This window comes from Phoca vitulina, unplaced genomic scaffold (genome assembly GCF_004348235.1).
Source record: "Phoca vitulina isolate PV1807 unplaced genomic scaffold, GSC_HSeal_1.0 scaffold22, whole genome shotgun sequence".
Classification (NCBI taxonomy): domain Eukaryota; kingdom Metazoa; phylum Chordata; class Mammalia; order Carnivora; family Phocidae; genus Phoca; species Phoca vitulina.
Genome location: NW_022589725.1, coordinates 38,526,658 through 38,550,763, shown reverse-complemented (window position 1 = coordinate 38,550,763; position 24,106 = coordinate 38,526,658). Strand labels below are relative to the sequence as shown.

At 42.3% G+C, this 24,106-nt stretch overlaps 2 protein-coding genes across 8 annotated transcripts in view; one reads left to right on the top strand and one right to left on the bottom strand.

The window, feature by feature from the left end:
* TBC1D8 (TBC1 domain family member 8) overlaps nucleotides 1–13,770 on the top strand; it is a 104,494-nt gene extending 90,724 nt beyond the window's left edge. For all 4 annotated transcript variants that reach the window (XM_032419614.1, XM_032419613.1, XM_032419612.1 and 1 more), the window contains exons 16-20: nucleotides 206–446; nucleotides 819–884; nucleotides 9,787–9,876; nucleotides 10,295–10,392; nucleotides 11,837–13,770. In XM_032419614.1, coding sequence (XP_032275505.1) covers nucleotides 206–446; nucleotides 819–884; nucleotides 9,787–9,876; nucleotides 10,295–10,392; nucleotides 11,837–12,298 — 957 coding nt within the window. In that variant the 3' untranslated portion in view covers nucleotides 12,299–13,770. The remainder of the gene's footprint in view (nucleotides 1–205; nucleotides 447–818; nucleotides 885–9,786; nucleotides 9,877–10,294; nucleotides 10,393–11,836) is intronic.
* Nucleotides 13,771–13,871: 101 nt separating this feature from the next.
* RPL31 (ribosomal protein L31) lies at nucleotides 13,872–22,359 on the bottom strand. 4 transcript variants are annotated; one of them, XM_032419616.1, is made up of 5 exons: nucleotides 22,253–22,359; nucleotides 21,737–21,843; nucleotides 15,688–15,813; nucleotides 14,264–14,376; nucleotides 13,872–13,935 (listed from the first exon to the last, which is right to left on the bottom strand). In XM_032419616.1, exons 2-5 carry the CDS (start codon nucleotides 21,841–21,843, stop codon nucleotides 13,904–13,906), a joined length of 378 nt encoding a protein of 125 aa, XP_032275507.1. In that variant the 5' UTR covers nucleotides 22,253–22,359; the 3' UTR covers nucleotides 13,872–13,903. The 4 variants fall into 4 exon arrangements, with proteins under 4 accessions (XP_032275507.1, XP_032275508.1, XP_032275506.1 ...); XM_032419617.1 differs by lacking the exon at nucleotides 22,253–22,359 and adding an exon at nucleotides 22,164–22,248; XM_032419615.1 differs by lacking the exon at nucleotides 22,253–22,359 and adding an exon at nucleotides 21,931–22,142.
* Nucleotides 22,360–24,106: the final 1,747 nt, after the last annotated feature.

Here is a 24,106-nt window from a genome sequence, read left to right as displayed (position 1 = left end):
GATCTTTTACTTGTCTGGTTAGAGTAATGAGATTGTAAGTACTTTAATTTTTTTCATTTGTTCGTGTTATAATGTTCTTATTCAATACATAATTTACGAGGCCAAGTGAGTCCTGAGAGAAAGCCAAGTTAACCTTGGCTTTTAAGCGTGCAGCCCCCCACAGGCCCCCATCTCTCACAGATCCCTCTCTCCCTCTTGTTTGAAGAGAGAGCACATGATGAGCTGTTACTGGGAGCAGCCCCGGCCCATGGCCCCACGCCACGACCCCAGCAGGCCTTACGCAGAACAGTACCGCATAGATGCCCGGCAGTTTGCACACTTGTTTCAGCTTGTCTCGCCATGGACCTGTGGGGCCCACACGGAGATCCTCGCGGAGAGGACTTTCAGGCTCCTGGATGACAACATGGACCACCTGATCGAATTCAAAGCATTTGTGAGCTGTCTCGGTAGGACCCTGTGGGTCTTCACTGCAGTGAGTTAATTTGGGACGGGAGTCTGTGAACACAAGACAGGGTGGACCATGGAGCAAGTAGATCCACACAATGAAGTGTATTAGGGACTGGCCTGAAATTAAAATCTTTCAGAAGGTATGAGGCCAGACAAAATTCACGAGGTTGTCTTGCAGCTCAAGAATGACCTTGTAGGTTTTCATTTCAAACACTGTGTGTCTGGGGAAGGGGCAGGGAAGTATTGGGTGAACAGGTACAAACCGTACTAAGTTCTCTCCCCCCAGTGAGTTTGTGTCACAACAAATGTACTTTAACCATTTGCATCTACTCATTCTTTCCCTCTCTCTCTTTTTTTTTTTTTTTTGGCAGATGTTATGTATAATGGAGAAATGAATGAGAAAATCAAACTGTTATATAGACTTCACATCCCTCCAGGTAAGAAATTCTACCGAGAAAACGTAGGTTCTGTTCTGCTTTGACACAAGTTAAGCTTTGTGCGTGACTCTGAAGTTGTTCTCTTTTCAAATTTCATTTAGACTTGAGTCAACAGATGTTTCTAATCTGGGGTTGCTGATAACAGATTTTCAGTACTGGACTGTATAGCCTATGACAGCGGTTGCCAAACTTGAGGGTGCGTCGGAATCACCTGGAGGGCTTGTTAAAACCCAGGTTCCTGGGCGCCGCTCCAGAGTTTCTGGCTCCCTGGTTCTGAGGACCACACTTTGAGAACCACTGGCCTGTGGAATGTGTGGGGAAGCAGACCCTGGTTGCCTTAATAGGTGGTTATTTAAGCCTCCTCTTTTGAAGGACCATTCCATTCGTCCAGCATGTAAGACCATGCTTCCCTCAAGTTTAAGCAGGTAACCGGGAACAAAGAAATCAGTTTTGAAACCTATGAGGTTATACTTGGCCATAACCTTAAGGTATTCCTTGGATCTTTGAAAGTCACAGAGGTGGCTTAGTAATGCCAACATGGTCTCTGGACCCCAGTGCCGTGGTTCTGGTGTTGGATGGGGCTCCTGACAGAACTTCCCAACGAGAGAGACTAGGAAGGAAGTTTTCGGGGCCATGAGATCCTGGTGGCTTTTACAACCAACACCTCTAGAAAAGTTGGAAATGCACATGGACGTCATCTGTGGCTTCCTTGGTCCGCTTCCTGAATTGAGCCATTACTGAACTGGCATACAGTCTGCAAGGTGCCCGGGGAGCCACCTTCCTCCACCTTCCCACGGACTCTTTATTGACTGCAAATGGCTTCCCATCCGTGAAGTTCTTTGCCTTTTATGCCAATATAAGTTAGTGAGTTTTTTAATTTGCCTTTATTTTTCACAAATGTTTTCCTACTAACATAGAAGACATGCATAATTATTCCTCTACTAACATCGTTGTCACTCTTCACAATCATCATCTGTGTCTAGTATTGCTAAATAGGACATGACTGATTTTATTTCATTCAATTATTTCTTCTCGATTTTTAAATAAGCATTTTATTTGGGGATAATTTTAGATTTATAGAAAAATTGCAAAGATAGTAAAGATGGAGTTCTCATTTTTTATATATCTTCATACAGTGTTATATTGTTTCAGGTGTACAACAGAGTGATTCAACAATTCTGTACATTACTCAGTGCTCTTAATCCCCATCACCTAGTTCACCCATCCCCCCACCTTCCCTCTGGTAACCACCAGTTTGTTTTCTGTAGTTAACAGTCTGTTTCTTGGTTTGTCTCTTTTTTTCCCTTTGCTTGTTTGTTTCTAAAATTTCACTATGAGTGAAATCACATGGTATTTGTCTTTCTCTGACTTATTTTGCTTAGCATTATACTCTCTAGCTCCATCCATGTTGTTGCAAATGGCAAGATCTCATTCTTATGGCTGAATAATATTCCACTGTATTATATATTGCATATATATATATATGCGCCACATTTTCTTTATTCATTCATCAGTCGATGGACACTTGGGCTGCTTCCATAGTTGGGCTGTTGTAAATAATGCTGCAGTAAACATAGGGTGCATATATACCCTTTGAATTAGTGTTTTTGTATTTCTGGGGTAAATGCCCAGTAGTGCAATTACTGGATCATAGGGTAGATCTATTTTTAATTTTTTGAGGAAACTCCATACTGTTTTCCACAGTGGCTGCACCAGTGTGCATTCCCACCAACAGTGCACAAGGGTTCCTTTTTCTCCACATCCTCGCCAACACTTGTTTCTTGTGTTGTTGATTTCAGCCATTCTGACAGGTGTGAGGTGATAACTCACTGTAGTTTTTATTTGCATTTCCCTGATGAGAGTGATGTTGAGCATCTTTTCATGTGTCTGTTGGCCATCTGGCTATCTTTGGAGAAATGTGTATTCATGTCTTCTGCCCATTTTTAAATTGGATTATTTGTTTTTTGGGTATTGAGTTGTGTAAGTTCTTTATATATTTTGGATATTAACCCTTTATCAGGTATGTCATTTGCAAATACCTTCTCCCAATCCAATGATTGCCTTTTGTTTTGCTGGTTGTTTCCTTTGATGTGCAGAAGCTTTTTATTTTGATGTAGTCCCAACAGTTTATTTCTACTTTTGTTTCCATTGCCTGAGGAGACCTATCTAGAATAATGTTGCTACGGTTGATGTCAGAGAAATTACTGCCTGTGCTCTCTTCAAGGATTTTTATCGTTTCAGGTCTCACATTTAGGTCCTTAATCCATTTTGAGGGGTTTTTTTTTGGTGTATGGTGAAAGGAAGTGGTCCAGTTTTCTCAACACCATTTGTTGAAGAGACTTTTTCCCATTGGATATGCTTTCCTCCTTTGTTGAAGATTAATTGATCATATATTTGTGGGTTTATTTTTGGGTTTTCTATTCTGTTCCATTGATCTATGTGTCTCTTTTTCTGCCAGTGCCATGCTGTTTTGATTACTACAGTTTTGCAATATAAGTTAAAATCTGGAATTGTGATACCTCCAGTTTTTTCAAGATTGCTTTGGCTATTCAGGGTCTTTTGTGGTTCCATACAAATTTTAGGATTGTTTGTTCCAGTTCTGTGAAAAATGCTGCTGGTATTTTGATAGGGATTGCATTAAATCTGTGGATTGCTTTGGGTAGTATGGACATTTTAACAATATTTGTTCTTCCAACCATGAGCATGAAATGTCTTTTCATTTCTTTGTGTTGTCTTGAATTTCTTTCATCAATGTTTTATAGTTTTCAGAGTACAGGTCTTTCACCTCCTTGGTTAAGTTTATTCCCAGATATCTTATTTTTGGTTAATTGTAAATGGGATCGTTTTCTTAATTTCACTTTCCGCTGCTTCATTATTAGTGTATACGAATGCGGTAGATTTCTGTACATTGATTTTTGTATCCTGCGACTTGACTGAATTCATTTATTAGTTCTAGTAGTCTAGTAGCTTTTTGGCAGAGCCTCTAGGGTTTTCACTATATAGTATCATGTCACCTGCAAATAGTGAAAGTTTTAATTCTTCCTTATGGATTTGCATGACTTTTATTTCTTTTTGTTTTCTGGTTGCCGTGGCTAGGACTACCAGTAGGATGTTGAATAAAAGTGGTGAGGGAGACATCCTTGTTCTTGACCTTAGGGAAAAAGTTATTTTTCCCCATTGGGTATGATGTTAGCTGTGGGTTTTTCATATAAGGCCTTTATTACATTGAACTATGTTCCCTCTAGACCTACTTTGTTGAGAGTTTTTATTGTGAATGACGATGCAGGGCTCGATCCCAGGACCCCGGGATCATGACCTGAGCTGAAGGCAGACGCTTAACTGACTGAGCCACCCAGGCGCCCCTAACATTTGAATTTTTGATGCAGTTAAAGAAAAGTCTTAATAATGCAGACAACCTAAAACCTCTATTTAGACATCAGTTTGCTTAAGGCCATGAAAATTCACAATACATTTGCCTCGTTTTAATTTAAATTTAACAAATATTTACTTTCCATCATAATAACTTTTTTTTTTTTTTTTAAAGATTTTATTTATTCATGAGAGACAGAGAGAGAGAGAGAGAGAGAGAGGGAGAGGGAGAAGCAGGCTCCCAAAGAGCAGGGAGCCCGATGCGGGACTCGATCCCAGGACGCTGGGATCATGACCTGAGCCGAAGGCAGATGCTTAACCATCTGAGCCACCCAGGTGCCCTCCATCATAATAACTTTTTGAGTAAAGGCGGGACAAACACATTAGTGGGGGAAAAAATCTAACTCACTAATTAGGAAGTATACTGAGGATTACACGTTTGAATTTGTATGTGCAGAAAGTCATGTCTCATTTGCCAGATGAGGGAGACATGGTACAAAACAAAGCCTCAAACACCCACCTTGTGCAGAGCTCTTGGAACTCTGCAAGGGTATTATGGAGGGCAAAGGGCTTTTGTGAGCTTGCTTTTACAAAGGTCTCTGATGCAACTCAGGAAGCAAGGAAGTGCTAAGCCCAGGCCCTCACAGTTCCGGAAGAGCTCTCTTTATTGGCTCCATAGTGATTGCAACAGTGTGTGTTTAGCAGAGGAAATAGAAAAGAAATAGTCCAGATGATGTGATGCTATATCAGGTGAAGTTGGGATGAACAGTATTCCAGAAGATTATTAAATCAGGGATTTTCACTGCAGATTGATAAATCTACAGATATTGGTCATTTTGCTCAGTTAATTATACTAATTGGACGTCCAGAAGACCATTTCCTGGAAGAACATTAGATTCCTTAGAAAGAAGTATCAGAGCAAGCTACCGAGAATGCTATATTGGAAATGGTAAATGAGCACAAAGTAGACACTGGAGGCTTTCTGTAAAAGAGCATACCGAGCCTGGAGCTGATGTCACCAGCTCCTCCTGGAAATGCTGAGATTTAGGGAATATGTTGTTATGTTTGCAGAGCAGCTTCTCCACAGGGGTCCTGCTGGTCTGGACCTGATCTTCAAGTGTTCAATCTAATACAGTTTGGGCTGCTCCAGTCTTGTGTTCTTTATGTGAAGAAATAGGTTTCTTTTTGAGGCCTTACAGACACCAAAGTGCATTGCTGTTTAAAGGAAGGGTTTTGTCAAGAAGTGGAGTTAAAAGGAAAAATCTTAGATAATTCCAATTTGCCATTTGATTAAAGATAGTTTTTTTTTTTTTAAAGATTTTATTTATTTATTTGACAGAGAGAGACACAGTGAGAGAGGGAACACAAGCAGGGGGGAGTGGGAGAGGGAGCAGCAGACTCCCCGCGGAGCAGGGAGCCCGATATGGGGCTCGATCCCAGGACCCTGGGACCATGACCGGAGACGAAGGCAGATGCTTAATGACTGAGCCACCCAGGCGCCCCAAGATAGTTATTTTAAAAAGGATTTCATGTTGAAAACCTGAATGGACTTAACTGAAAACTGAAAGCACACATGAAAATATATTAACATGTGCTAACAAAGTTTGGATTCTAAGCAAAAATACAACCAAGAATGAGGTTTTAAATACTTAATCAGTGATGTTTAGCCAGTGTTAGAATTTGAATCCTGAAATGTAACTGTAGACAAATATAGCAGTATCTGTGTGCGAAAGAGGAAAAGCTTTGTTATTTTGAAATACTCGATATAAAAATATTAATTAGTGGGCTCCTGGGTGGCTCAGTCGGTTAAGCGTCTGCCTTTGGCTCAGGTCATGATCCCAGGGTCCTGGGATGGAGCCCCACATCAGGCTTCCTGCTCAGTAGGGAGTCTGCTTCTCTCTCTCTCCCTCTGCCCCTCTCCACTGCTCATTCTCTCTCTCTCAAATAAAATCTTTAAAAAACATATTAATTAGATTCAAACACCAGTCATAGTAGCCAAAAAAAATTCAACATTACATTTGTCAGTAAGGGAGAAGCTGTTTGATTACACACACTTTAAGTAAAACACATTTGAGCCATTCAAATTCTTGGTAATGACACTTGCTTCCACCTCTTGTCCGAACAGTTTCTATTGGTGATAGCTTGTTTTGAAGAGGTCATTATTTACAAGTCCTAATAATGGATCCAGCCAAGATCAAGAACTTCTCTCAGAGAATGGATAAGTCAGTTGGAGGAAATAATGATTCTGATAATGCAATGACATGCCAAGGAAACTTACAAAGGTCACCTTTTCACAGGACACATGAAAATGATAAGACTGCATTCTTGTTTAACAACTTAGGCAGTACTGATACCAACTACATCAGAAATGACATCAGGCACATTCACTTTGGTGATAGACCACTTAAGCTACACGAAAGATCTCTCCTTTAGATTGGGAGTTGAAAATGCAAAAGAGGATTTTGAAAAATATGAAAGGTGTAGAATACAAACCTCCTAAAAACTTTTGTGATATTGTAATATTGCATTGAACATTTTAGAGAAGAGCTAGGTGCTGAAAATCCCCAGTATTACCTAAATTGTTAAGCCACTAAAATGGATTTGATCCCAGCATCCAGTACTTGTTACATCTCAAGTGATTTTTTTTTTTTTTTTTAAGATTTGACACAGAGATCAGAGTGGCAGGCAGAGGGAAGAGGGAGAAGCAGACTCCCCGCTGAGCAGGGAGCCTGATGCGGGGCTCAATCCCAGGACCCCTGGATCATGACCTGAGCCGGAGGCAGCCACCCAACCAACTGAGCCATCCAGGCGCCCTCAAGTGGTTTTCTGAGACCCAAGTTGGATACTTTAGTTGGTTTTCCTATGAAAAACTTGGGTATATTGGAATTCCTAATTAATCCAAATGCAAGTCCTGGCTGCTATAATTTGATTTCTGTTTTCAACCACTGTGGAAGGGTAGGAAGGCACTATTCTGCTTTTGCAAGAAAAAATACGACGAATGGTATTATTTTATTTTTTAAGATTTTATTCATTTATTTGACAGAGACACAGCGAGAGAGGGAACACAAGCAGGGGGAGTGGGAGAGGGAAAAGCAGGCCTCCCGCTAAGCAGGGAGCCCGATGCAGGGCTCGATCCCAGTACCCCGGGATCATGACCAGAGCCGAAGGCAGACGCTTAACGACTAAGCCACCCAGGCGCCCCTCGAATGGTATTATTTTAATCACTGTAGTGTCTCACCTGCATCTGAAGGCCAAATTGTGTCGAAAGCAGTGTACATACTCTTCTACCAGAGATAAGACACAGTAGAACTGGCTTTTCCCCTCCATGAGAATCCCATTTAGAAAGTGACGAAGATGGTGGTAGTGATGACAATGATAGAGAATGAAAACTATGCACCCCAACTAATCTAAGCCCTTGAAGCCATAGAGAAGAGACTTCCCCGCTGGTGGCATTTATTGAAGCCATGAAATTATCTACCACATTAAAACAAGTTTGAGCTAGCAAATGTAAATCCTTCAAGAGATGTTAACTTGTGCAGTATTTGAAGTGAGACACAATGAAAACTTTAACAGAAGTGTCTCTTAATTCATTTATAGTCTTGAATTACAAGACTATATATTACTTAGAACATAAAAATGTTACATTTATGAAAGTTCAGATACCTCATGTAGAAAGGTCGAAAGGACATTTAAAGATTGTATATAAATAACCTTTACTACTGTCCCTTAATGCATTGTATCTATATTTCTGACCATCAGTATCTGATAACTGAGTTTTTTCAGTGAGCTCCAAGCCTCTTCCAGTGTCCCCTAGTGCCCAGTCTGGGTGGTGGTGGTTTCCATGTTACAGATTGCAAAGATGGTTGGCTGGCCTTTCTGGCTCTTTGCAACTATTGAATCTTTACCTGTCTCCTTTCTGGACACTTGCTCTCCACTTGAATTAACCATTCCTCTCTGTTCCCATGACATTTGGTTGTATCGGTCTTCTGTTAGAGCATTTTGTTAGTGACTTGTGTATACAGTTCACCTTTCTGAGGCATAGGGACCCAGTATCCTCTTGACATCTAGCAGCTGTTACCTAAAAAATCTGTTAATATCATGACTGCCCCAAGGACCATCCAGGGCTTACAATTTTCCTCCTATTCAATATGAGTGGATGCTCACATGTGCCACTGTGTAGAATTTTTGTACAAGGTTGAGAAAATGACTTAATATCATTTACAGAAAAACCCCAAAACTCCAAACTCCTCCCACCCCTCAAATGCAGGAAACTGATCTCCTAAACACGAAGGAGAGTAGCTTATCAAGGCTTTGGTGCCATCTTGGGGATATTTGTTGGATTACAACTGATTTTTGCCTTTTATTTATTCTGAGTGGCTTTACTAGTAAATATGAGGATCCTGTGTCCATACTACTTTGTAATTATTCGTAAGAGCTTTTTGATCTATAATTCACATACCGTACAGTGCATTCTTTTAAAATATACACAATCCAGTGATTTTTAGTATCTTTAGTTATACAACCATCATCGCAATTTTAGACATTTTCATCACCCTAGAAAGGCCCATACCCTTTGGCTCTTGCTCCCAGTCCATCCATTTTGCCCTGCTTTCTGTCTTTATAGAATTGCCTATTTTGGGATATTTCTTATAAATGGAATAATGCAATGTGCCATTTTGTGTCTTGCTGCTCTGTTTTCAAGGGTCATCTGTGTTGTAGCATGTCTCAGTGCTTATTCCTTTTATAAATGAATTTGATAGTCCCTTTGATAGGTATGCCCTAATCTATCCATTCATCAGTCGGGACACTTGGGTTTGTTGCCACCTCTTGGCTCTTGTGAACAATGCTCCTATAAATATTTGTGTACAAGTTTCTGAGTGGGTATGTTTTCATTTCCCTTTGGTATTTACGTTAAGAGTGGAATTTCTGGTTCAAATGGTAATCCTATGCTTAACTTTTCAACAAATTGCCAGACTGTTTTTCAAAATGGCTGTGCCATTTTCTATTACCAGCAATATAATGTTCTGACTGTATTTTTGTATATTTCAAGAAAACTTGTAATGATAAAATGCTTTGAATTCAGTCATTTTTTCAATTGTTGTTAAAAATTTAGCAAGTATAGCAGTATGTGCTCACTATAGAAAAAATGCCATGAAATTGAAAATGATTACTCCACCATCCAGAAATCTAGTTGTACATTTATTTCTAGAATTTATATGTATATACATACATATATTTTAAGTTTTAGGGAAGGATTTTATTACATTTTCCCAGGTCAGTATTGGCAGTGTCCTGTGAATTTGTATTTCATTAATTAAAACAGTATCTAAATTTAAAAAAGGCATTACCTGGTCTGTAAGATGTTTTCTTTACTCTTTGTATCCAGGTGGTGCTTGGTGTACACCTGGGTTCATGGTCCCTGCAGCCCATAGGCTGCTGGCTTAGCCTTTACTTCTTTCTTACATAAAAAGCTAAATTACTGACAGTTTGGGGTAAGATGGAATGATTTGTTCAATGTAACTTTTTTTTAAAGCACTCACTGAAAATGATCGAGACAGCCAGTCACCATTAAAGAATCCTCTATTGTCGACGTCAAGACCCCTGGTTTTTGGGAAGTCAAACGGTATGTACCTCTCTTCGTTATCTTCCAGCAGGCACACGCTGCAATCGTTAGCAATTTCACAGCTCTTAGAAGAGGACTTACCTAGTTCCCTCCCTCCTGTGAATCAACAGCCCACTGCTTTCAGAGGCCAGAAACCTTTTAAGTTGCAGTGTACTGGGTGACTGCCCCCCCGCCACCACCACATCTATTCCTCTAGCCTAAGGTTTCAGGGATTCTCTTGTAGCAAGAAGTCACCCAGCCACCACACTCCATTCAGTCAGTTGTAGATCAAACTCTGCAATATGTAATCTCTGTTTTCAGTTTGTGTGTGCAATTTGCTTGGTGGAATTCCTCCCTTACCACCTGGTTCTACCGATGTTCCTTTTTGCTTTCACTGAATTTTAGCTTAAAGTTTATATTGTGTTTCCTGTGTCTCCAGGTGGTGCAACTGATTATCAGAAACAGCTGAAGCAAATGATTAAGGATTTAGCCAAAGAAAAAGATAAAACAGATAAAGAGTTGCCCAAAATGAGCCAGGTATGGACTAAGTGCAGAGTTAAAGGTTTTGCCAAATGATTTGTTCAGAGGTAAGCTTGATAGTTAAGCTGGGGCCCCTCAACCGCCAAAGCCATAATCAAAGGATCTTCTAACTTCAGGAGCTGAATGTTGTGATTAAAAGGCAACTATTTAAACTGTGACCCATTCAGATACACTAGATATTCGAAACTTGTTACAGCAGGAGCTGTGCCACATCCTATCAAGTTTCTATATCCTACTCCTATATTCACTTAGGTTGTGATGATTTATTGCCTAGAGTTGATAGCATTTGGGGGTGGGGGGCACTGTGGATACAGCATTCTTCCCTTAGAAGGGATTACTGTTCTCTCTTCAGTTTCTTAAAAATCATTGGCTATATAATATATAGTACTGGTAAGGCTCTTCAAAACCTTTGAGCAGTATCTAGCCTACATTGAAGTGCCATGATGGGGCTAGGTTTTTATTTGAAAAAGATTTCTCCCAAAGTTTGTGAAATGTAGGCTTCAAGTTGGAAATGTTCCTTTATTAAAGGATTTTTCTTTTTGGTGCTAATGTGTACTGTGAGCCTTCACGAGTGGAATTTAGCATGCAGTGTTTCTTGGTCTTTTTTGACTACAGAATATGTGGCATTAACACTTCCTTGAGTATTTCAGAAGTGTTGGGGAGTTTCAAGTTTTCATTCTACCTCTTGGATATAGTCACATTCCAATGCTGTTGATCAATTACACCTCAATTAAAAAAAGTCAAATCTCATCCCCCCAAGCCACCAGTACTAACATTCTGATATACGTGACATCAGTTTTTGCTATGAACAAAAATAGGCTGTCCTAACACCTTGCTTTCATTTACTTCAAAATCATGGAGAGCTCTCCTAAATTAGTTCTCAACCATATCCCTATCCCCAGAGTAAATATATAGCTAAGTCCCACTGGAACTTTCATCACATTACATTCAGATTCTCCCAGCTGAGCAGCAGTGTGGCTATAACTTGAAAAAGCATCAGGCATCACTCTTTTGTTTCATTTTACGGCTTTTAGTTACCCCATCGTATTCCTATCAGATGAACAAGCTATAATTTTATTTAGTCATAGTATTTAAGCCATTTCTAACTTTGTTCCTATTGTAAATCCTAGATTAAACACCATTATAAACAAGTCTCTCTAGCTTTTAGATCCATTTCTACAGATTGATTTGCTGGATTAAAGCGTGCACACCTTTCTGAGTAGTCGCTCTCTAGACAAATAGCACACTTTGAAGTGTGTGGTGAAAAGTCCCTGGAGTCACTGTTAGTAGTATGTTCTCAGGGTAGAAGGGCCAACTGCCTTTTCTTGTAATCTGCTTCAAAGAGTACGATGTGGTCTTCTCTAAGAACTTAGTATGAAGTTTAAAAAAATGCATTATACTGCCGTCCTGGTTATGCTGCTATATGTACTTTTAATTCCAGAGAGAATTTATCCAGTTCTGTAAAACTCTGTACAGTATGTTCCATGAAGATCCAGAAGAAAACGATTTGTATCAAGCCATCGCCACGGTAACCACTCTGCTGCTGCAGATCGGGGAAGTGGGGCAGCGAGGCAGCAGCTCTGGAAGCTGCTCCCAGGAAGGCGGGGAGGAGCTGCGGGCTCCAGCTCTTTCTCCAGAGCAGGACTCGGTTTTTGCAGACACCAGCCCTGGCAAGATTGCCCAGGACTCCCAGACATTTCCTGAAGAGGCAGAAGGGGACTGGACTGTGTCCCTTGAGCATATTTTAGCTTCACTTCTGACTGAACAGTCATTAGTCAACTTTTTTGAAAAGCCGCTGGACATTAAATCCAAACTTGAAAATGCCAAGATCAATCAGTACAGTCTCAAAACTCTGGAAATGAGCCGCCAATCGCAGCCTGAACTCAAGCTGAGTAACCTGTAGCAGGAGAGCAGTTTGCAGAGACGAGTCTGCCATACCAAAGCACGGAAGAGTTTTGTGGGTTGTCAGTCCTAAAATCCAGATTTTAATTGAATTCATTCTGAGTGTATTTTACATGCTGGGTATCTGGATAAGCAGCCTGACAGCCACAGCTGTGCCCAGGGGAACTGATGCAACCCTCAAGCATTTCTATTTATTAAGAGAATTATTAGTTGGATATTACAGTGCGATAGGGTATCTATACATTAGTTCCCTTGATGCCGTGACTTGCAATTTCACTTTTATCAGATTTGCTGAAATTTCAGGGCACTTCTGCTGTGATGCTAGTATGATTTCGTTCTCAGATGGAACAGAAGAGTCAAATGTATCATACCAAACCACAGACAAAAGCCCAAGCTCTCATTTTTCACTTGGATAATGGGGGAGAGGTCACAAATCAAGTTCACTTTCAAGATCCAAGAGCCACTATCTGTGCAATTGTATTTGGCTTTTTTTGCACTAATTTTGTTTCAATGCTGGTAATTGAAACCATTTTAATATATTTGGTTGTATTCACTTTGTCCTTACAAAAATGTTGTGTACAAACCATGCTTTCAATGTTGGCCTCCAAGTTTTTTAATAAATAAATTTTTGTATTGACTCGGTTCTTATAATTTATACTCATGTCTAGGGGTATCTCTTGCCACGCTCCTCCGTGAATTGTGCAATACACGGTAGGTGGTCCTTAACCCCCACTGCTTGTACTACCGTCACCCTTGGGGCTTCAAAAAGAGCGACCTCTTTAGAGCAGCACTCAGTATGTCAGGGGTGTTAAGAATCCCTGCCACACTGCTTTCAGGCTGAATTTAGCTGATTTTTAACTGCCCCCGCCCCGAGCTTCAGGTCCATGTAAACTGGGATTAAAAACACTTAAGGGGGCTGTTACAAAAAGGTAAGCTGTACATATGAATTGTACACCTAAGCCATATATATGGTTACCCATCAAAAATCAATCAGACTCTTCTATACCTTTTGACAAGCATACTCAACACAGATATAGACAGAAGCTTAGGGACATACTATCAAATACAGTTCATTAAATCTATCAATTACATCATTTAAACTTGTTCAAATGTGAAAGGTGGCCAATGGTAATGGAGTTCTACATGCCAGTCTCTAGAAAATGTTCCTTGGAATTAACAGTATACCTCCAATGTCCCAGATACCTAAAAGGTTTTCCCAGGCCAGCACATCACCTTTAAAAACATGCTTAGGCTCTACCCAAATACTCAGAAATCCCAGGGGCTGGGGAGAAGGGGCACAGGCATGCCATTTAGGAAAAGCCGTCCAAACGATCCTATGTAATTGGAACTGCACAGAGATACTACAGCTGACTCTCGTATTACACGGGTCCACTTACACGTGGATTTTTTTTTTTGATAGAGTACTGTAAATATATTTTCTGATTTAATATTTTTTCTCTAGCTTGCTTTATTGGTAAATTTTGGGTAGTTGACTATAATCTGTGCCTCTAACCTCCATGTTCTTCAAGAGTCAACTGTATACTGCACCTAAAAAAGGAAAACCAAAACACGAAGCAGTTTTATACCTTTATTTGACAATCAGCGATTAGTTCTCATCCACATTAACTGTCTGCAGATCTGCAAAAGAGACAGCCAGTCAACTTCCATACCCACACCTCACACTTTTAACATTCCAAAAACCTTTTCTTGAAGTAAACGGTTTAGGCTAGTGTTCCATGACCTTTTTACAACCCAGATATGGACCTGTTTTGTATCTTCCTCCATTGCCCCACAGCCTAACACGAAGGTTTACTGATTATGCCTGTTACCCATTTCCCTATTAGAAGGATGCTGGGTATATAGACGCACAATTAAGTATTTGTTGAGACAGATGAATTCGGGTTCTAAAGGGTAAGGATGCTTTTCTAATCCAAACAGCAGCTTTGTAGGATGGAGTAAAACTTACTTTTGAAAGTGGTGACAGGTACATAGGTAACCAGTGTGTAGAGCTTGTTTGGTGAATCTTCATCCTCATTACGTTTTCTGGACAACCGCACACGGATACGGTATGGAACATTCCTAATAAAAATATGAACGTGCTGCTCAAGTCAATGCTTCCTATCAAGAAAATAGCTGCCAACAGTATTGACGCCTCCTATCCCCACATCTTTAACATGCTTCTAATGCTCTGTCCTTTATGTGCATCTGCTCAGGCGCTACAGGCCCAGTTCCCTGGAAAATATATATCCCCACAGGTGGACGTTAAATGCTACCATCTCAGGATATATACTGGTCTTAGCAGGCAGCAACCACTGATACTCAACCTACGCAGAAACACAGGCTCAAACATGCTAGGTCTTTCCCCTCATCACCAACACCCACATCGTGGTTACAGGATTTGTCTATAGTCAAATGTAATTTTGCAGAAACACCACTCTGCAGGCTACATTCAACAGAAAAGACTGTTCCGTTCCCCTCTCTCATACACACAAGCCTCTCCTCTCACCAACCACAGCAGCATTACGGTGGCCTATCTCCTTTAATTGGTCTGAGGACACAAAGCGTTCCAAAACTCAGGACTCCTCTTGGCTTTTGTGACACCACTCCCCACCTCTATCATCATCATCTTAAGGGACCTCTTTGGCCACTCCTTTATCAGACACATCTCCTCTACAAAGAACGCTCACTGCTAGCACGGCAGGGCTGAATCTCAGGTCTCTCATTCCAGTGATGAAATACCACACAGATGCAGACAGTTGTGTGTCCCCCCCACCCTGGCCTGATCACCTAGGTCTACTCCAGCACCTTACATCACCCTCCACAGCGAAAAGCACACCCCTTGGCACTACTGACAACTGGGTCAGGGGTGTTGTGGGGGTGCTGCCTCGTGCACCGTGGGATGTGTAGCAGAGCCCCTGACCTGTGGGAATCCCCAGGAATGACACCAAAGATGCCCAGCCCCCCAATCAGGGAGGGTGGGCAAAACTGCCCACTGTTAAAAACCACTGTGCCAATTATTCCCCATTATGTCTAGATGCCACATGGTCTATCCCCGTCCTACCTCTCCGTCCTCATTCACTGTTCAAGTCACTTATTCTAGTCCACCTTCACCACCTGTTCCCAGCTCACACCAAATTTGTTCTTCATGCAATGCTCTTACTCAGCCTTCACACTGCTGGCTCCTTCATCACCTGGGTTTCTGTTCACATGCCATGTCAAAGGGCTTCCCTGCAGATGCTACCCCACCCTTTGAGCCATCATCATTTTAAGGAAATACTTCCATATGCATTAGCTAATTACTGAACTTACAAAAACTGTGCAGAGTTGATTAAAAGCTAGTGTAATTATAAAAGTTTTCTAAAAAAAATTTGTAACAAATAATTTTAGCACCTTATTCCTTTGGCCCAGACAGCTTTGTTGAGCCTGGTGTCAATGCGCACATCTGGAGTTCCCATCTCCTTCATGGCAAATTTCCGGATCTCTTTGAGTGCCCGAGGGGCACGCTTCTTGAAACCCCTGAGATTCAAAGTCAATAAATGAATTAAATAAGCACAAAATTAAATATGTAATGCGCTGTCCTATTTTCATAAAACAAAATCTAAACCAGACCTTAAGGTAGGAATAATCCCCTTTTCCACTACTGTATAATGCCCAGCAGCTGATATTAATACTGGGGACACAGAAAATGCACAATCCACTTTCAGTGATGTGGGATAGGAGCTCTGCAGATGATCCTAAGAGATGCTGATAGGATATGCTTGAACATAAAATACACATACTATAAAAGTGTCTTCAGATCAAAATATAGATTGTTATATCTTAAGACATGGCATGTTTTTGAAGATCATTCAATACTAATTCAAAGGTTACTAACTTGGTCTTGGCTAAAATTGTACACATTTCCTCTTGACAACAGTTAATTCTATGAAGCTGTCGGCATGTGTCAGACACTGTCATTAACTCATGTCTGTTCCAACACTTAAATACTATTAACTTGTTGTTTACATGAGGGTACATAAATTCATTTGAATTTCATGTTTTTAAACAATGTGAAAAAGCCAGAACTTTGCTACAGGCTGAAATGGTCAAGCATTTGGACAAGTGAAGGCCATTTCCGGGGGTGGGGGAAAGACCCAAGTCTAAGAAGGTGTCCCTACCACCCAGGACTGTGAAGGTCAGAGAAGGGGCCAGGTCAACCATTCACCTCTGTAACCCAATGCAGGGCCCGGCACATACTAGGTGTTCCACTTTTGTTAGATGGAGTGAATTTTATGAAATCCAGTAAAAGTAACACACAGAGCATGCTAGAGTTAAACATTCTGCTCTGAAATCTTCAGTGATTTCACATGCCTATGAAAGATGACTGCCTTCCCACCCCACTCTGCCTCTTCTCTTACTGTCTCCCCCTCTTCCCTTTGCTCTACCCTCATCAGCCTCCTTGCTATTTTTAGAACCTATCAAGCAAGCTCAGTTCACTCACTTAAACACTTGACCATCTAGAAATGCCTGAAATAACAGCAGTAGGTCCAACAGACAAAATCCAGTTATTCAGGTAGCTTATATGCAGGTGATACATGGAGTACATGAGATAGTATCAAGTACTATTGAGAAAAATAAACCAGGGAAGAGAGAGCGGGAACATGAGGGAAAGGGAATGCAGGTTTAAATAAGATGGCTAAGATGATACTGGAGTTAAGATCTGCAGATCATGAGGGCAGCCATTTAGACATCTGTGAGAAAAGCATTCAGGCAGAAGGAAAAAGTAAAAAAACCCAGCTACCCCGAATCAGGTACATGCCTGGTATGATTAAGAAAATAAGTAGCCAGCTCATGTGGAATCAGAGCAAGAAGTTGGGCTTCTAGAATAAGATGGGAAGCCAGGAGGGTTTGAGAGTGGACCAGGTGTTTGGGGGTGAAGGAGGGAACCAGGAGCAGGGAGCTGCTAACTGTAACCATTCAAGTGACAGAGAATAGTGGTGGGACCAGTGCAATTGATAAAACTGTGGAAGGCAGAGCCAAAAGGACATGCTCACTTGACAATGACTAATACAAGGCAAGCCACAAGAGAAATGCAGAAGTCAGGGGAGAAGATGAACACTAGAGTTTGGTTTGCGATGCCTAAATACCCAAATGAACAGTAGATGTATGTCTGAGGCCCTAAGACCAGTTGCTATTACCAAGCATAGATGGAAAAGAGACCCAGTCCTGGGGCTCTTCAACATTAAGAGGATGGAAAGAGGATGTGAGGAGGAGGGGTGCCTGGGCGGCACAGTTGGTTAAGCATCTGACTCTTGGTTTTGGATCAGGTCCTGAGATTGAGCCCTGCGTTGCGCTCCATGCTCAGCATGGAGTCTACTTAAGATTCTCTCCCTCTGCACCCGCCACGGCTCTCTCTCTCATGTAAATAAATCTTTAATTTAAAAAGAGGATGTGAGGAGGAACCACAAAGTTAGAAGCTACAGGAGCGATAAGAAAAGCACAAGACTGTGGAATCTTTGGAAGTAAAACGAATAAGCATTTCCACAGAAAAATGAAGAATAAACTATCAATTGTTACCCATCAAGGAAGGGCTGAGAAATGGCCAAAGGATTCAGGTCTTCACTTGGGAGTTTTATAACAAAGCAAACAGTGCCTGAAAAACTTGTTTCACACCTACGATTTTCCCAAGTCCCATCATCTGGCCTTTAAAACAGCACCCTTTCGCCCACTGACTGACTTTCCACCTGGCACTTTTTGCCATTTTGTATCTCAATTTCTTACTAAGTGAACTAGAAAGATAGGGTCTTTGATTTCCCGATCTGCACAGTCCAGGACCGTGCCTAATACTCAGTTAAGTGCTTGATATGCTCCCAAAACGAGGGAAGGAAACGTGGTTACTCCCAAGCAGGATTAATGCACAAAGGCACTGGATTTTTGACCCAGAAGCCATCTCAGAGACCCCAGAACACGATGTTCCTTGGCTCACACACGGGAATTCAGTAAAGTACCAGGCCCAATGTGGCTACTACTGCACATTTAAATCCCTCATAAAAATAGTTTTCCTGAGATAAGAGAATGCCCAGTCCAAGAAATTTTGTTCCACACTTCAGTGCCTGAATAGAATGTTTTGCTGTGTAACATGTGCTATCAAAAATCCCCCCAAACAACCACATCAAAACAGTGCCTTCCACGAGACTCAAGAGGCTGCTGCAATGGCACTGTGGATCTCACGAGAAATCCAGGTGTGGCAATATCCCACTTATGCACAATCTGTCTGCAGTGGCTCCCGCTACGAGTTCTGGAACGGTGACTATCCCAGGAGTCCAGTTAGTACTGCATTCCATTTGTTAAATCAAATAAACATTCTCCCTCAGGCATTCATAATATTAATGTGAGTCACCCCATCAATCACTAGTGAAAAGAGCCTACTTCAGGAAAATAATAAAGGAAAACTCAAAGACAGATACCAGTTTGCCCCGACTAAAACTATAATCATCTTCCTTAAGTAAAAGCCTTGGAAGGCATGGCCTGGAATTCCAGGCTAATAAGGAGAGAACAAAAATCGACTCTTCAAATTCCTTCCCGGGGCTACTGACTTGCACACCCCCAGGAATTGCATTATATGAGGTATCAGGATCTCCCAGTCAGAGGATTCAGAGGCTGACTGGCCTCGAATGGAACGCCAGCAAGGGAAGTCACTTTGGTTCTTGAACTGGATGCTGCTCAAGAACTTGCAACAAGAGTGCTGGTATCCTACAAGGAGAGATTCGTGGTTTTGGTCATTTACTTCTGAACTGCCTGCATTTTCTGAGGAAGACCTCGCAAAAGGAAACAAGACAGACTTCCAAGTGTTTCAAATGAAGACTGAACAAGTGCTCCTCCCCAACTGTCACCTCATCATCTTTCAAGTCCACTGCTATTTCAAGATCTATCCAATGAAAGAAGAGCGATATGGTATCCCTTATCTGAATATGTATTTACTATTAGTAGATTGTGCATTTAATGTTACCCAAGATTAAAGTTAAAAAAGGGAGAGAAACATGAACTTTGATGTTTGCTCACTGTATTAGGGGAATCTGGCCTCTCTGCTGATCTTCTAAAAACCATACTAAGGCAATTTCTCAAAGAAACTTTTATTTCTAATGACTTAGTATGACTCTGGCTAGTCCTCTGTATTGTTATGATTCTGGGGCTAGTATTCCTGTATGCAGGAACATGACTGGAAGAGGAATGGTGAAGAGAATTCTGTAGGTATACCCAGGAGTACTGCACTTCTCATTGAATAGAGGTATATACATACAAAATTAGGAGATGGGAAGCAGGGTTACCAGCTGACCAGGTCTCATTATTTTTCTCTGGGCCAATTACTACTGAAATCTCCAGTGGAAGTTTTGGGGACAGAATGTCCACTGTTAGGGACTTCACTTCTATCCACAGACAGTTTGAAGGCAGTATCAGCCAGAACCCAGAGATGTTCCTTTCCTGTTTCTGCACACGCAGGCCTTCCCCAAAGCTCTTCACCAACATGCAAACCTACTTACAGCCACCCCTCAGCCCTGGCCCATGACTTCCAGGGGACAAAGTTAAACCAATCTCGCTCCAGGTTTCTGGTTGCCAGTCATACTCTGCCATTTTAGAGAATGGCTGTTAAGGGGACAAGAATTTGTGTGGGTCTTTACCTTAACCAGTTAACAAGGTGGTGTTTTTTTCCCCAAAAGGCAGGGACTATAATTTAGCCCAAGAATTTCGCTACCACTTTCCTCTATTACTCTGAGGAGCTTAGTATCAAAATTCTGACCTTAGACACTTGGTCCTCAAGAGCAGGACATTCAGGAGGAGACAAAAATAAGGGGCTCCAATGTAAAAATCTATAGGCGGTTCAATTAAAATTTGGTCTTGATTTTGAAGCTGTATTTTTAACCTAACCAGCTGTTTGGCTAGACTGCTGCAGCTAATATGCTAAACAAAATTAGTGTTTAGGCACTAATAGGCTCCACATTAGAATGTTATTTTTACTTCGAGAAATTTTGCCAACAGACTCTACAGCATGGAAAGCAGACAAGACTTAAAAGCCAAACAACCTTCCAGCTTATTTCAATGTTGTTTCTATGTAAAGATCAGTGTGAAAATATCACCTCAATGCCTGAGAATCTAGAATCAGTCACCACCTCATTTCAGTTCTGTATTTGCTTTTGTTGTCTTTTACCTATTGAAACATTTTGTGAACTTTTAATTAAGGAAAAATTATTTAAGTCCAAGTCAATGAGACTTGAGAATCTTATCTGGTTAGAACCTTGGCAGAACTACTCGAAAAGTTTTTGCAAATTGGGGCTATAGATACCGAACCAAAATAATTCTTTTTTTTTTTTTTTTAAAGATTTTATTTATTTGAGAGAGAGAGAATGAGAGACAGAGAGCATGAGAGAGAGGAGGGTCAGAGGGAGAAGCAGACTCCTTGCTGAGCAGGGAGCCCGATGTGGGACTCGATCCCGGGACTCCAGGATCATGACCTGAGCCGAAGGCAGTCACTTAACCAACTGAGCCACCCAGGCGCCCCCGAACCAAAATAATTCTTTCTTTAGCTTAAGGTTACTTTCTCTATCTTTACAAGCATGTGATGAAGCCAAATAGGAAATATACATATGTACTAGTGGGGAGAAACGGGCTTGCTTGTGGATGTAGGTTTTAAAATGAACAAATATTCTATCTTTAAAAAAATATTCTAAGTAACAGTATTCAAGAAATATTTAGTCCCATTCGCAGCAGTAAGCACATATGCAGAAGGGGTAATAACTCACTAAGCCTAAGGACTAAAAACCAAACCCTAGACAAAAAAAAAAAAGAACTACAACATTCAAAATCATTCCCAATATTCTCGTACATCACAAATCCACAACAGCCACGTATCCTTTGCACAAATACTGCCCTCTAACTCCACTGATACGTTCTCTTTTTGTCTAATAGTCTCCCGGTATTACCACTCAACCAATATTAGTACATATTTGTGTGGGTCAGGAACTAAAGTATATAGTAATCTTTAAGTGTTCGCATCCTGGGCTGGACACAGCTTTTTTAGTTAATTGGTTAGCTTTACTTTAGACATTTTTAAAAGCTTGCTTTCCTTCCTATACACATCTTTTACCCTTTAGCTTGCCCAGGTTTACTCAGTTTACAAAGCACCGAATGAAATGACTATCATCACCAAGTTCCCCTCAATTGGCTCTCCCAGAAACTATTATTCAATCTTTTGTTTCCAGTCATTAACCTCCGAGGATTACACTTTAAATCCTATAAACCTTAAATAGGGGCCATGGAATATAGATGTGGGCTTCCGAAGAAGACCCAATTTCTAGACCACCTAGCTTTTCAACAACTAGACAGACCTCCGAGTGACAACCAGACGCATGAGTTCGGGAGCCCCCAACCAGGAAGGCACCCGGCCGACTGCAGGGATACTCACACTCCATGGATGCGCTTGTGAATGTTGATGGTGTATTCTCTGGTCACTACCTCGTTGATGGCAGAACGGCCCTTCTTCTTCTCGCCACCCTTCTTCGCGGGAGCCATCTAAATCCAGGGACAAGGAAGTTCAGAACAGAGTGGGAACCAGCACAAGCCAACTCCTCCCTCCCGAGCCCGGCCTCACAATGCCACCTTCGGGGCGCGTCCAGGTGCAAAGGGCTCGGCCAGGCACCTGATGCCCCAGGTATCGGCAAAGCCAAGCCGGTCACCCCGCGGCGAAAGCATCCGCGCCCCTCAGATGCTCCCGCCCCGGAAACCCCTGCAGGCTCGGCTCCCCTAAGCCTGGCCAGTCTCCCTCCCAGGCTACGGGAGCCCCTAAACAGCCCGGATTCCCGTCCCCTCAGAAGGCGGAATCCCGGGCCGGCCTCAGAGAAATCTCGCTGTCCCGGTCAGCACAATCCCGAGCGAGGATGGAACCAGATTCCCGACGCCGGCTCCCAGCACCCATACTCACTCCGCCGGGCTCTGGTTGGAAAGGAAGAGCGCGAGGTATTGTGGGAGAGGGAAAGCAGCGTCACAAGTACAACTTCCGGGTCGCGTGGAGGCGCTTGGAAGGGGAGAGGCGAGGCTGTGACGTAAGCGGCGCGCGCCTGGGGAAAAGCGAGCGCACTTCGGGGGCGGGGCCCCCAGGGCGGGCCGCGGCTGCGCACTCCGGCCGCGCTCTTGGCACCCGGCTCCTAGCCGCTTAGTTCCCTCCTCCGCTCTGCGAAGGCGCGGTATTTTCTCCCGCCTCTTGTCCTAAGCCTTCAGAGGAAGTAAGAGCCAGGCTCACAGCTGCATGGGAACAGGGCCAGGAAAAGAAGACGCTCCTTTGTTTTACCCATTCTCTCATTGATTTGGCCACCGTTTGCTGAACCTGAGTGCGGTGCGGGGCTGGCTGCACCGAGAGAAGTCGGAGACAGCTGCCGCCTTGGCAGTGCTCACGTTGAGGAGGAACACTCCTGAACGCGAGTACTTTCAGTCCTGGACCGTGGAGCCACCCGAGGGTCGTGTCTGGCCCGATGCATGCGTGGGTCGGGGTGCAGAAAGCAGGGAGGTTTGTGCTGCGCTGGAAGGATGGGCAGGAGGTAGCCAAGAAGAGAAGTGGTGGAGCGAGGCAGGTGACCGGTCTGAAGCAGTACTTCTTTCTAGACTCTAGGCCGGGAGGTGAGATAGTGTGAGTTTGAATATTACAGGTAATGAAACATTGAAATTGTCAGGAGGGCACTGCCATGTTCAGATTTGTTTTAGAATTAATTTAGCTACACTGAAGAACAGATTAGGAGCAGGGGGGCAAGATAGCAAGGAAACGAGTAGAAAGAAACTACATAATAGAGACAAATAAGGAGGATCTGAATCAAGGCAGTTGCAGTGGGATTAGAAAGAAGCAGACTGATTTTATAGTTAAACAAGGAGGTAAAATCAAGAGGATTTGGAGAGAGAAGACCAGTGTAGACTCTACATTTAAGAGGTGTGGGAGCGGAGGCTGAAGAAATTAGTAACCTGTCATTAGAGCAGTATGAAAAGACTTACTTGGAAATATTCTAAGTCAGAAGGAAGCCAGAGTGGTCAACAGGTTCTACATGCTACAGAGTTCAAGTAAGGCAAATATTGAGATGGACCCACAAGTTTCTCCAAACAGGAGAGTATCAGTGATATTAGCAAGTTTCACTACTGGAGCAATGGGGAGTGGGAAGGAGCCAGATGAGGACAGAGTAAGGAGTGAGTATGGGAGTAAGTTGCTTTCCACCTATGCTGTCTCTTGGGGCATAAAGCCTGGGAGAAGACATACTGAGGGAGGGGAGCAAAAGGCAGGAGACCTGGGGAAGCATTAGGCAGTCAGGTTGGACCAGTAGCTTAGATATATGAGAGATGACAAGGAGATCTGAGGAGGTGCCCAGAGGGATCATTCTGGAGCTTCTGAGAGACTAATAACTGGCTGTCTCCAATCCGGGGATTCTAAGACAGTCACTTGTACCCATGGACCTATGCCTTCTTTATTCTTGATGAACTCCCTTACTTCACAGGAGCACACCATTTAGTGGCTTAAGACAGGGAGGATGAGAGCTAAAGTTTTTGAGCCCTCACATATCCGAAGGTTTTTATTCAACCCTCAAATTCATTAATACTTTCACTTGTATGGAATTTCAGGTTGAAAATAATTTCTCCCCAGCGTTTTGAAGGCATTCTCCATGTCATATGTCACCCTTTGTGATCTGTTTTATTTTCTCGGAAACATTTTCGGATCTTGTATCTTGAAAGTTGTGAAATTTCAAGCAAATAGACTCCCCCCCCCCCCCCCCCCCCCCCCCCCCCCCCCCCCCCCCCC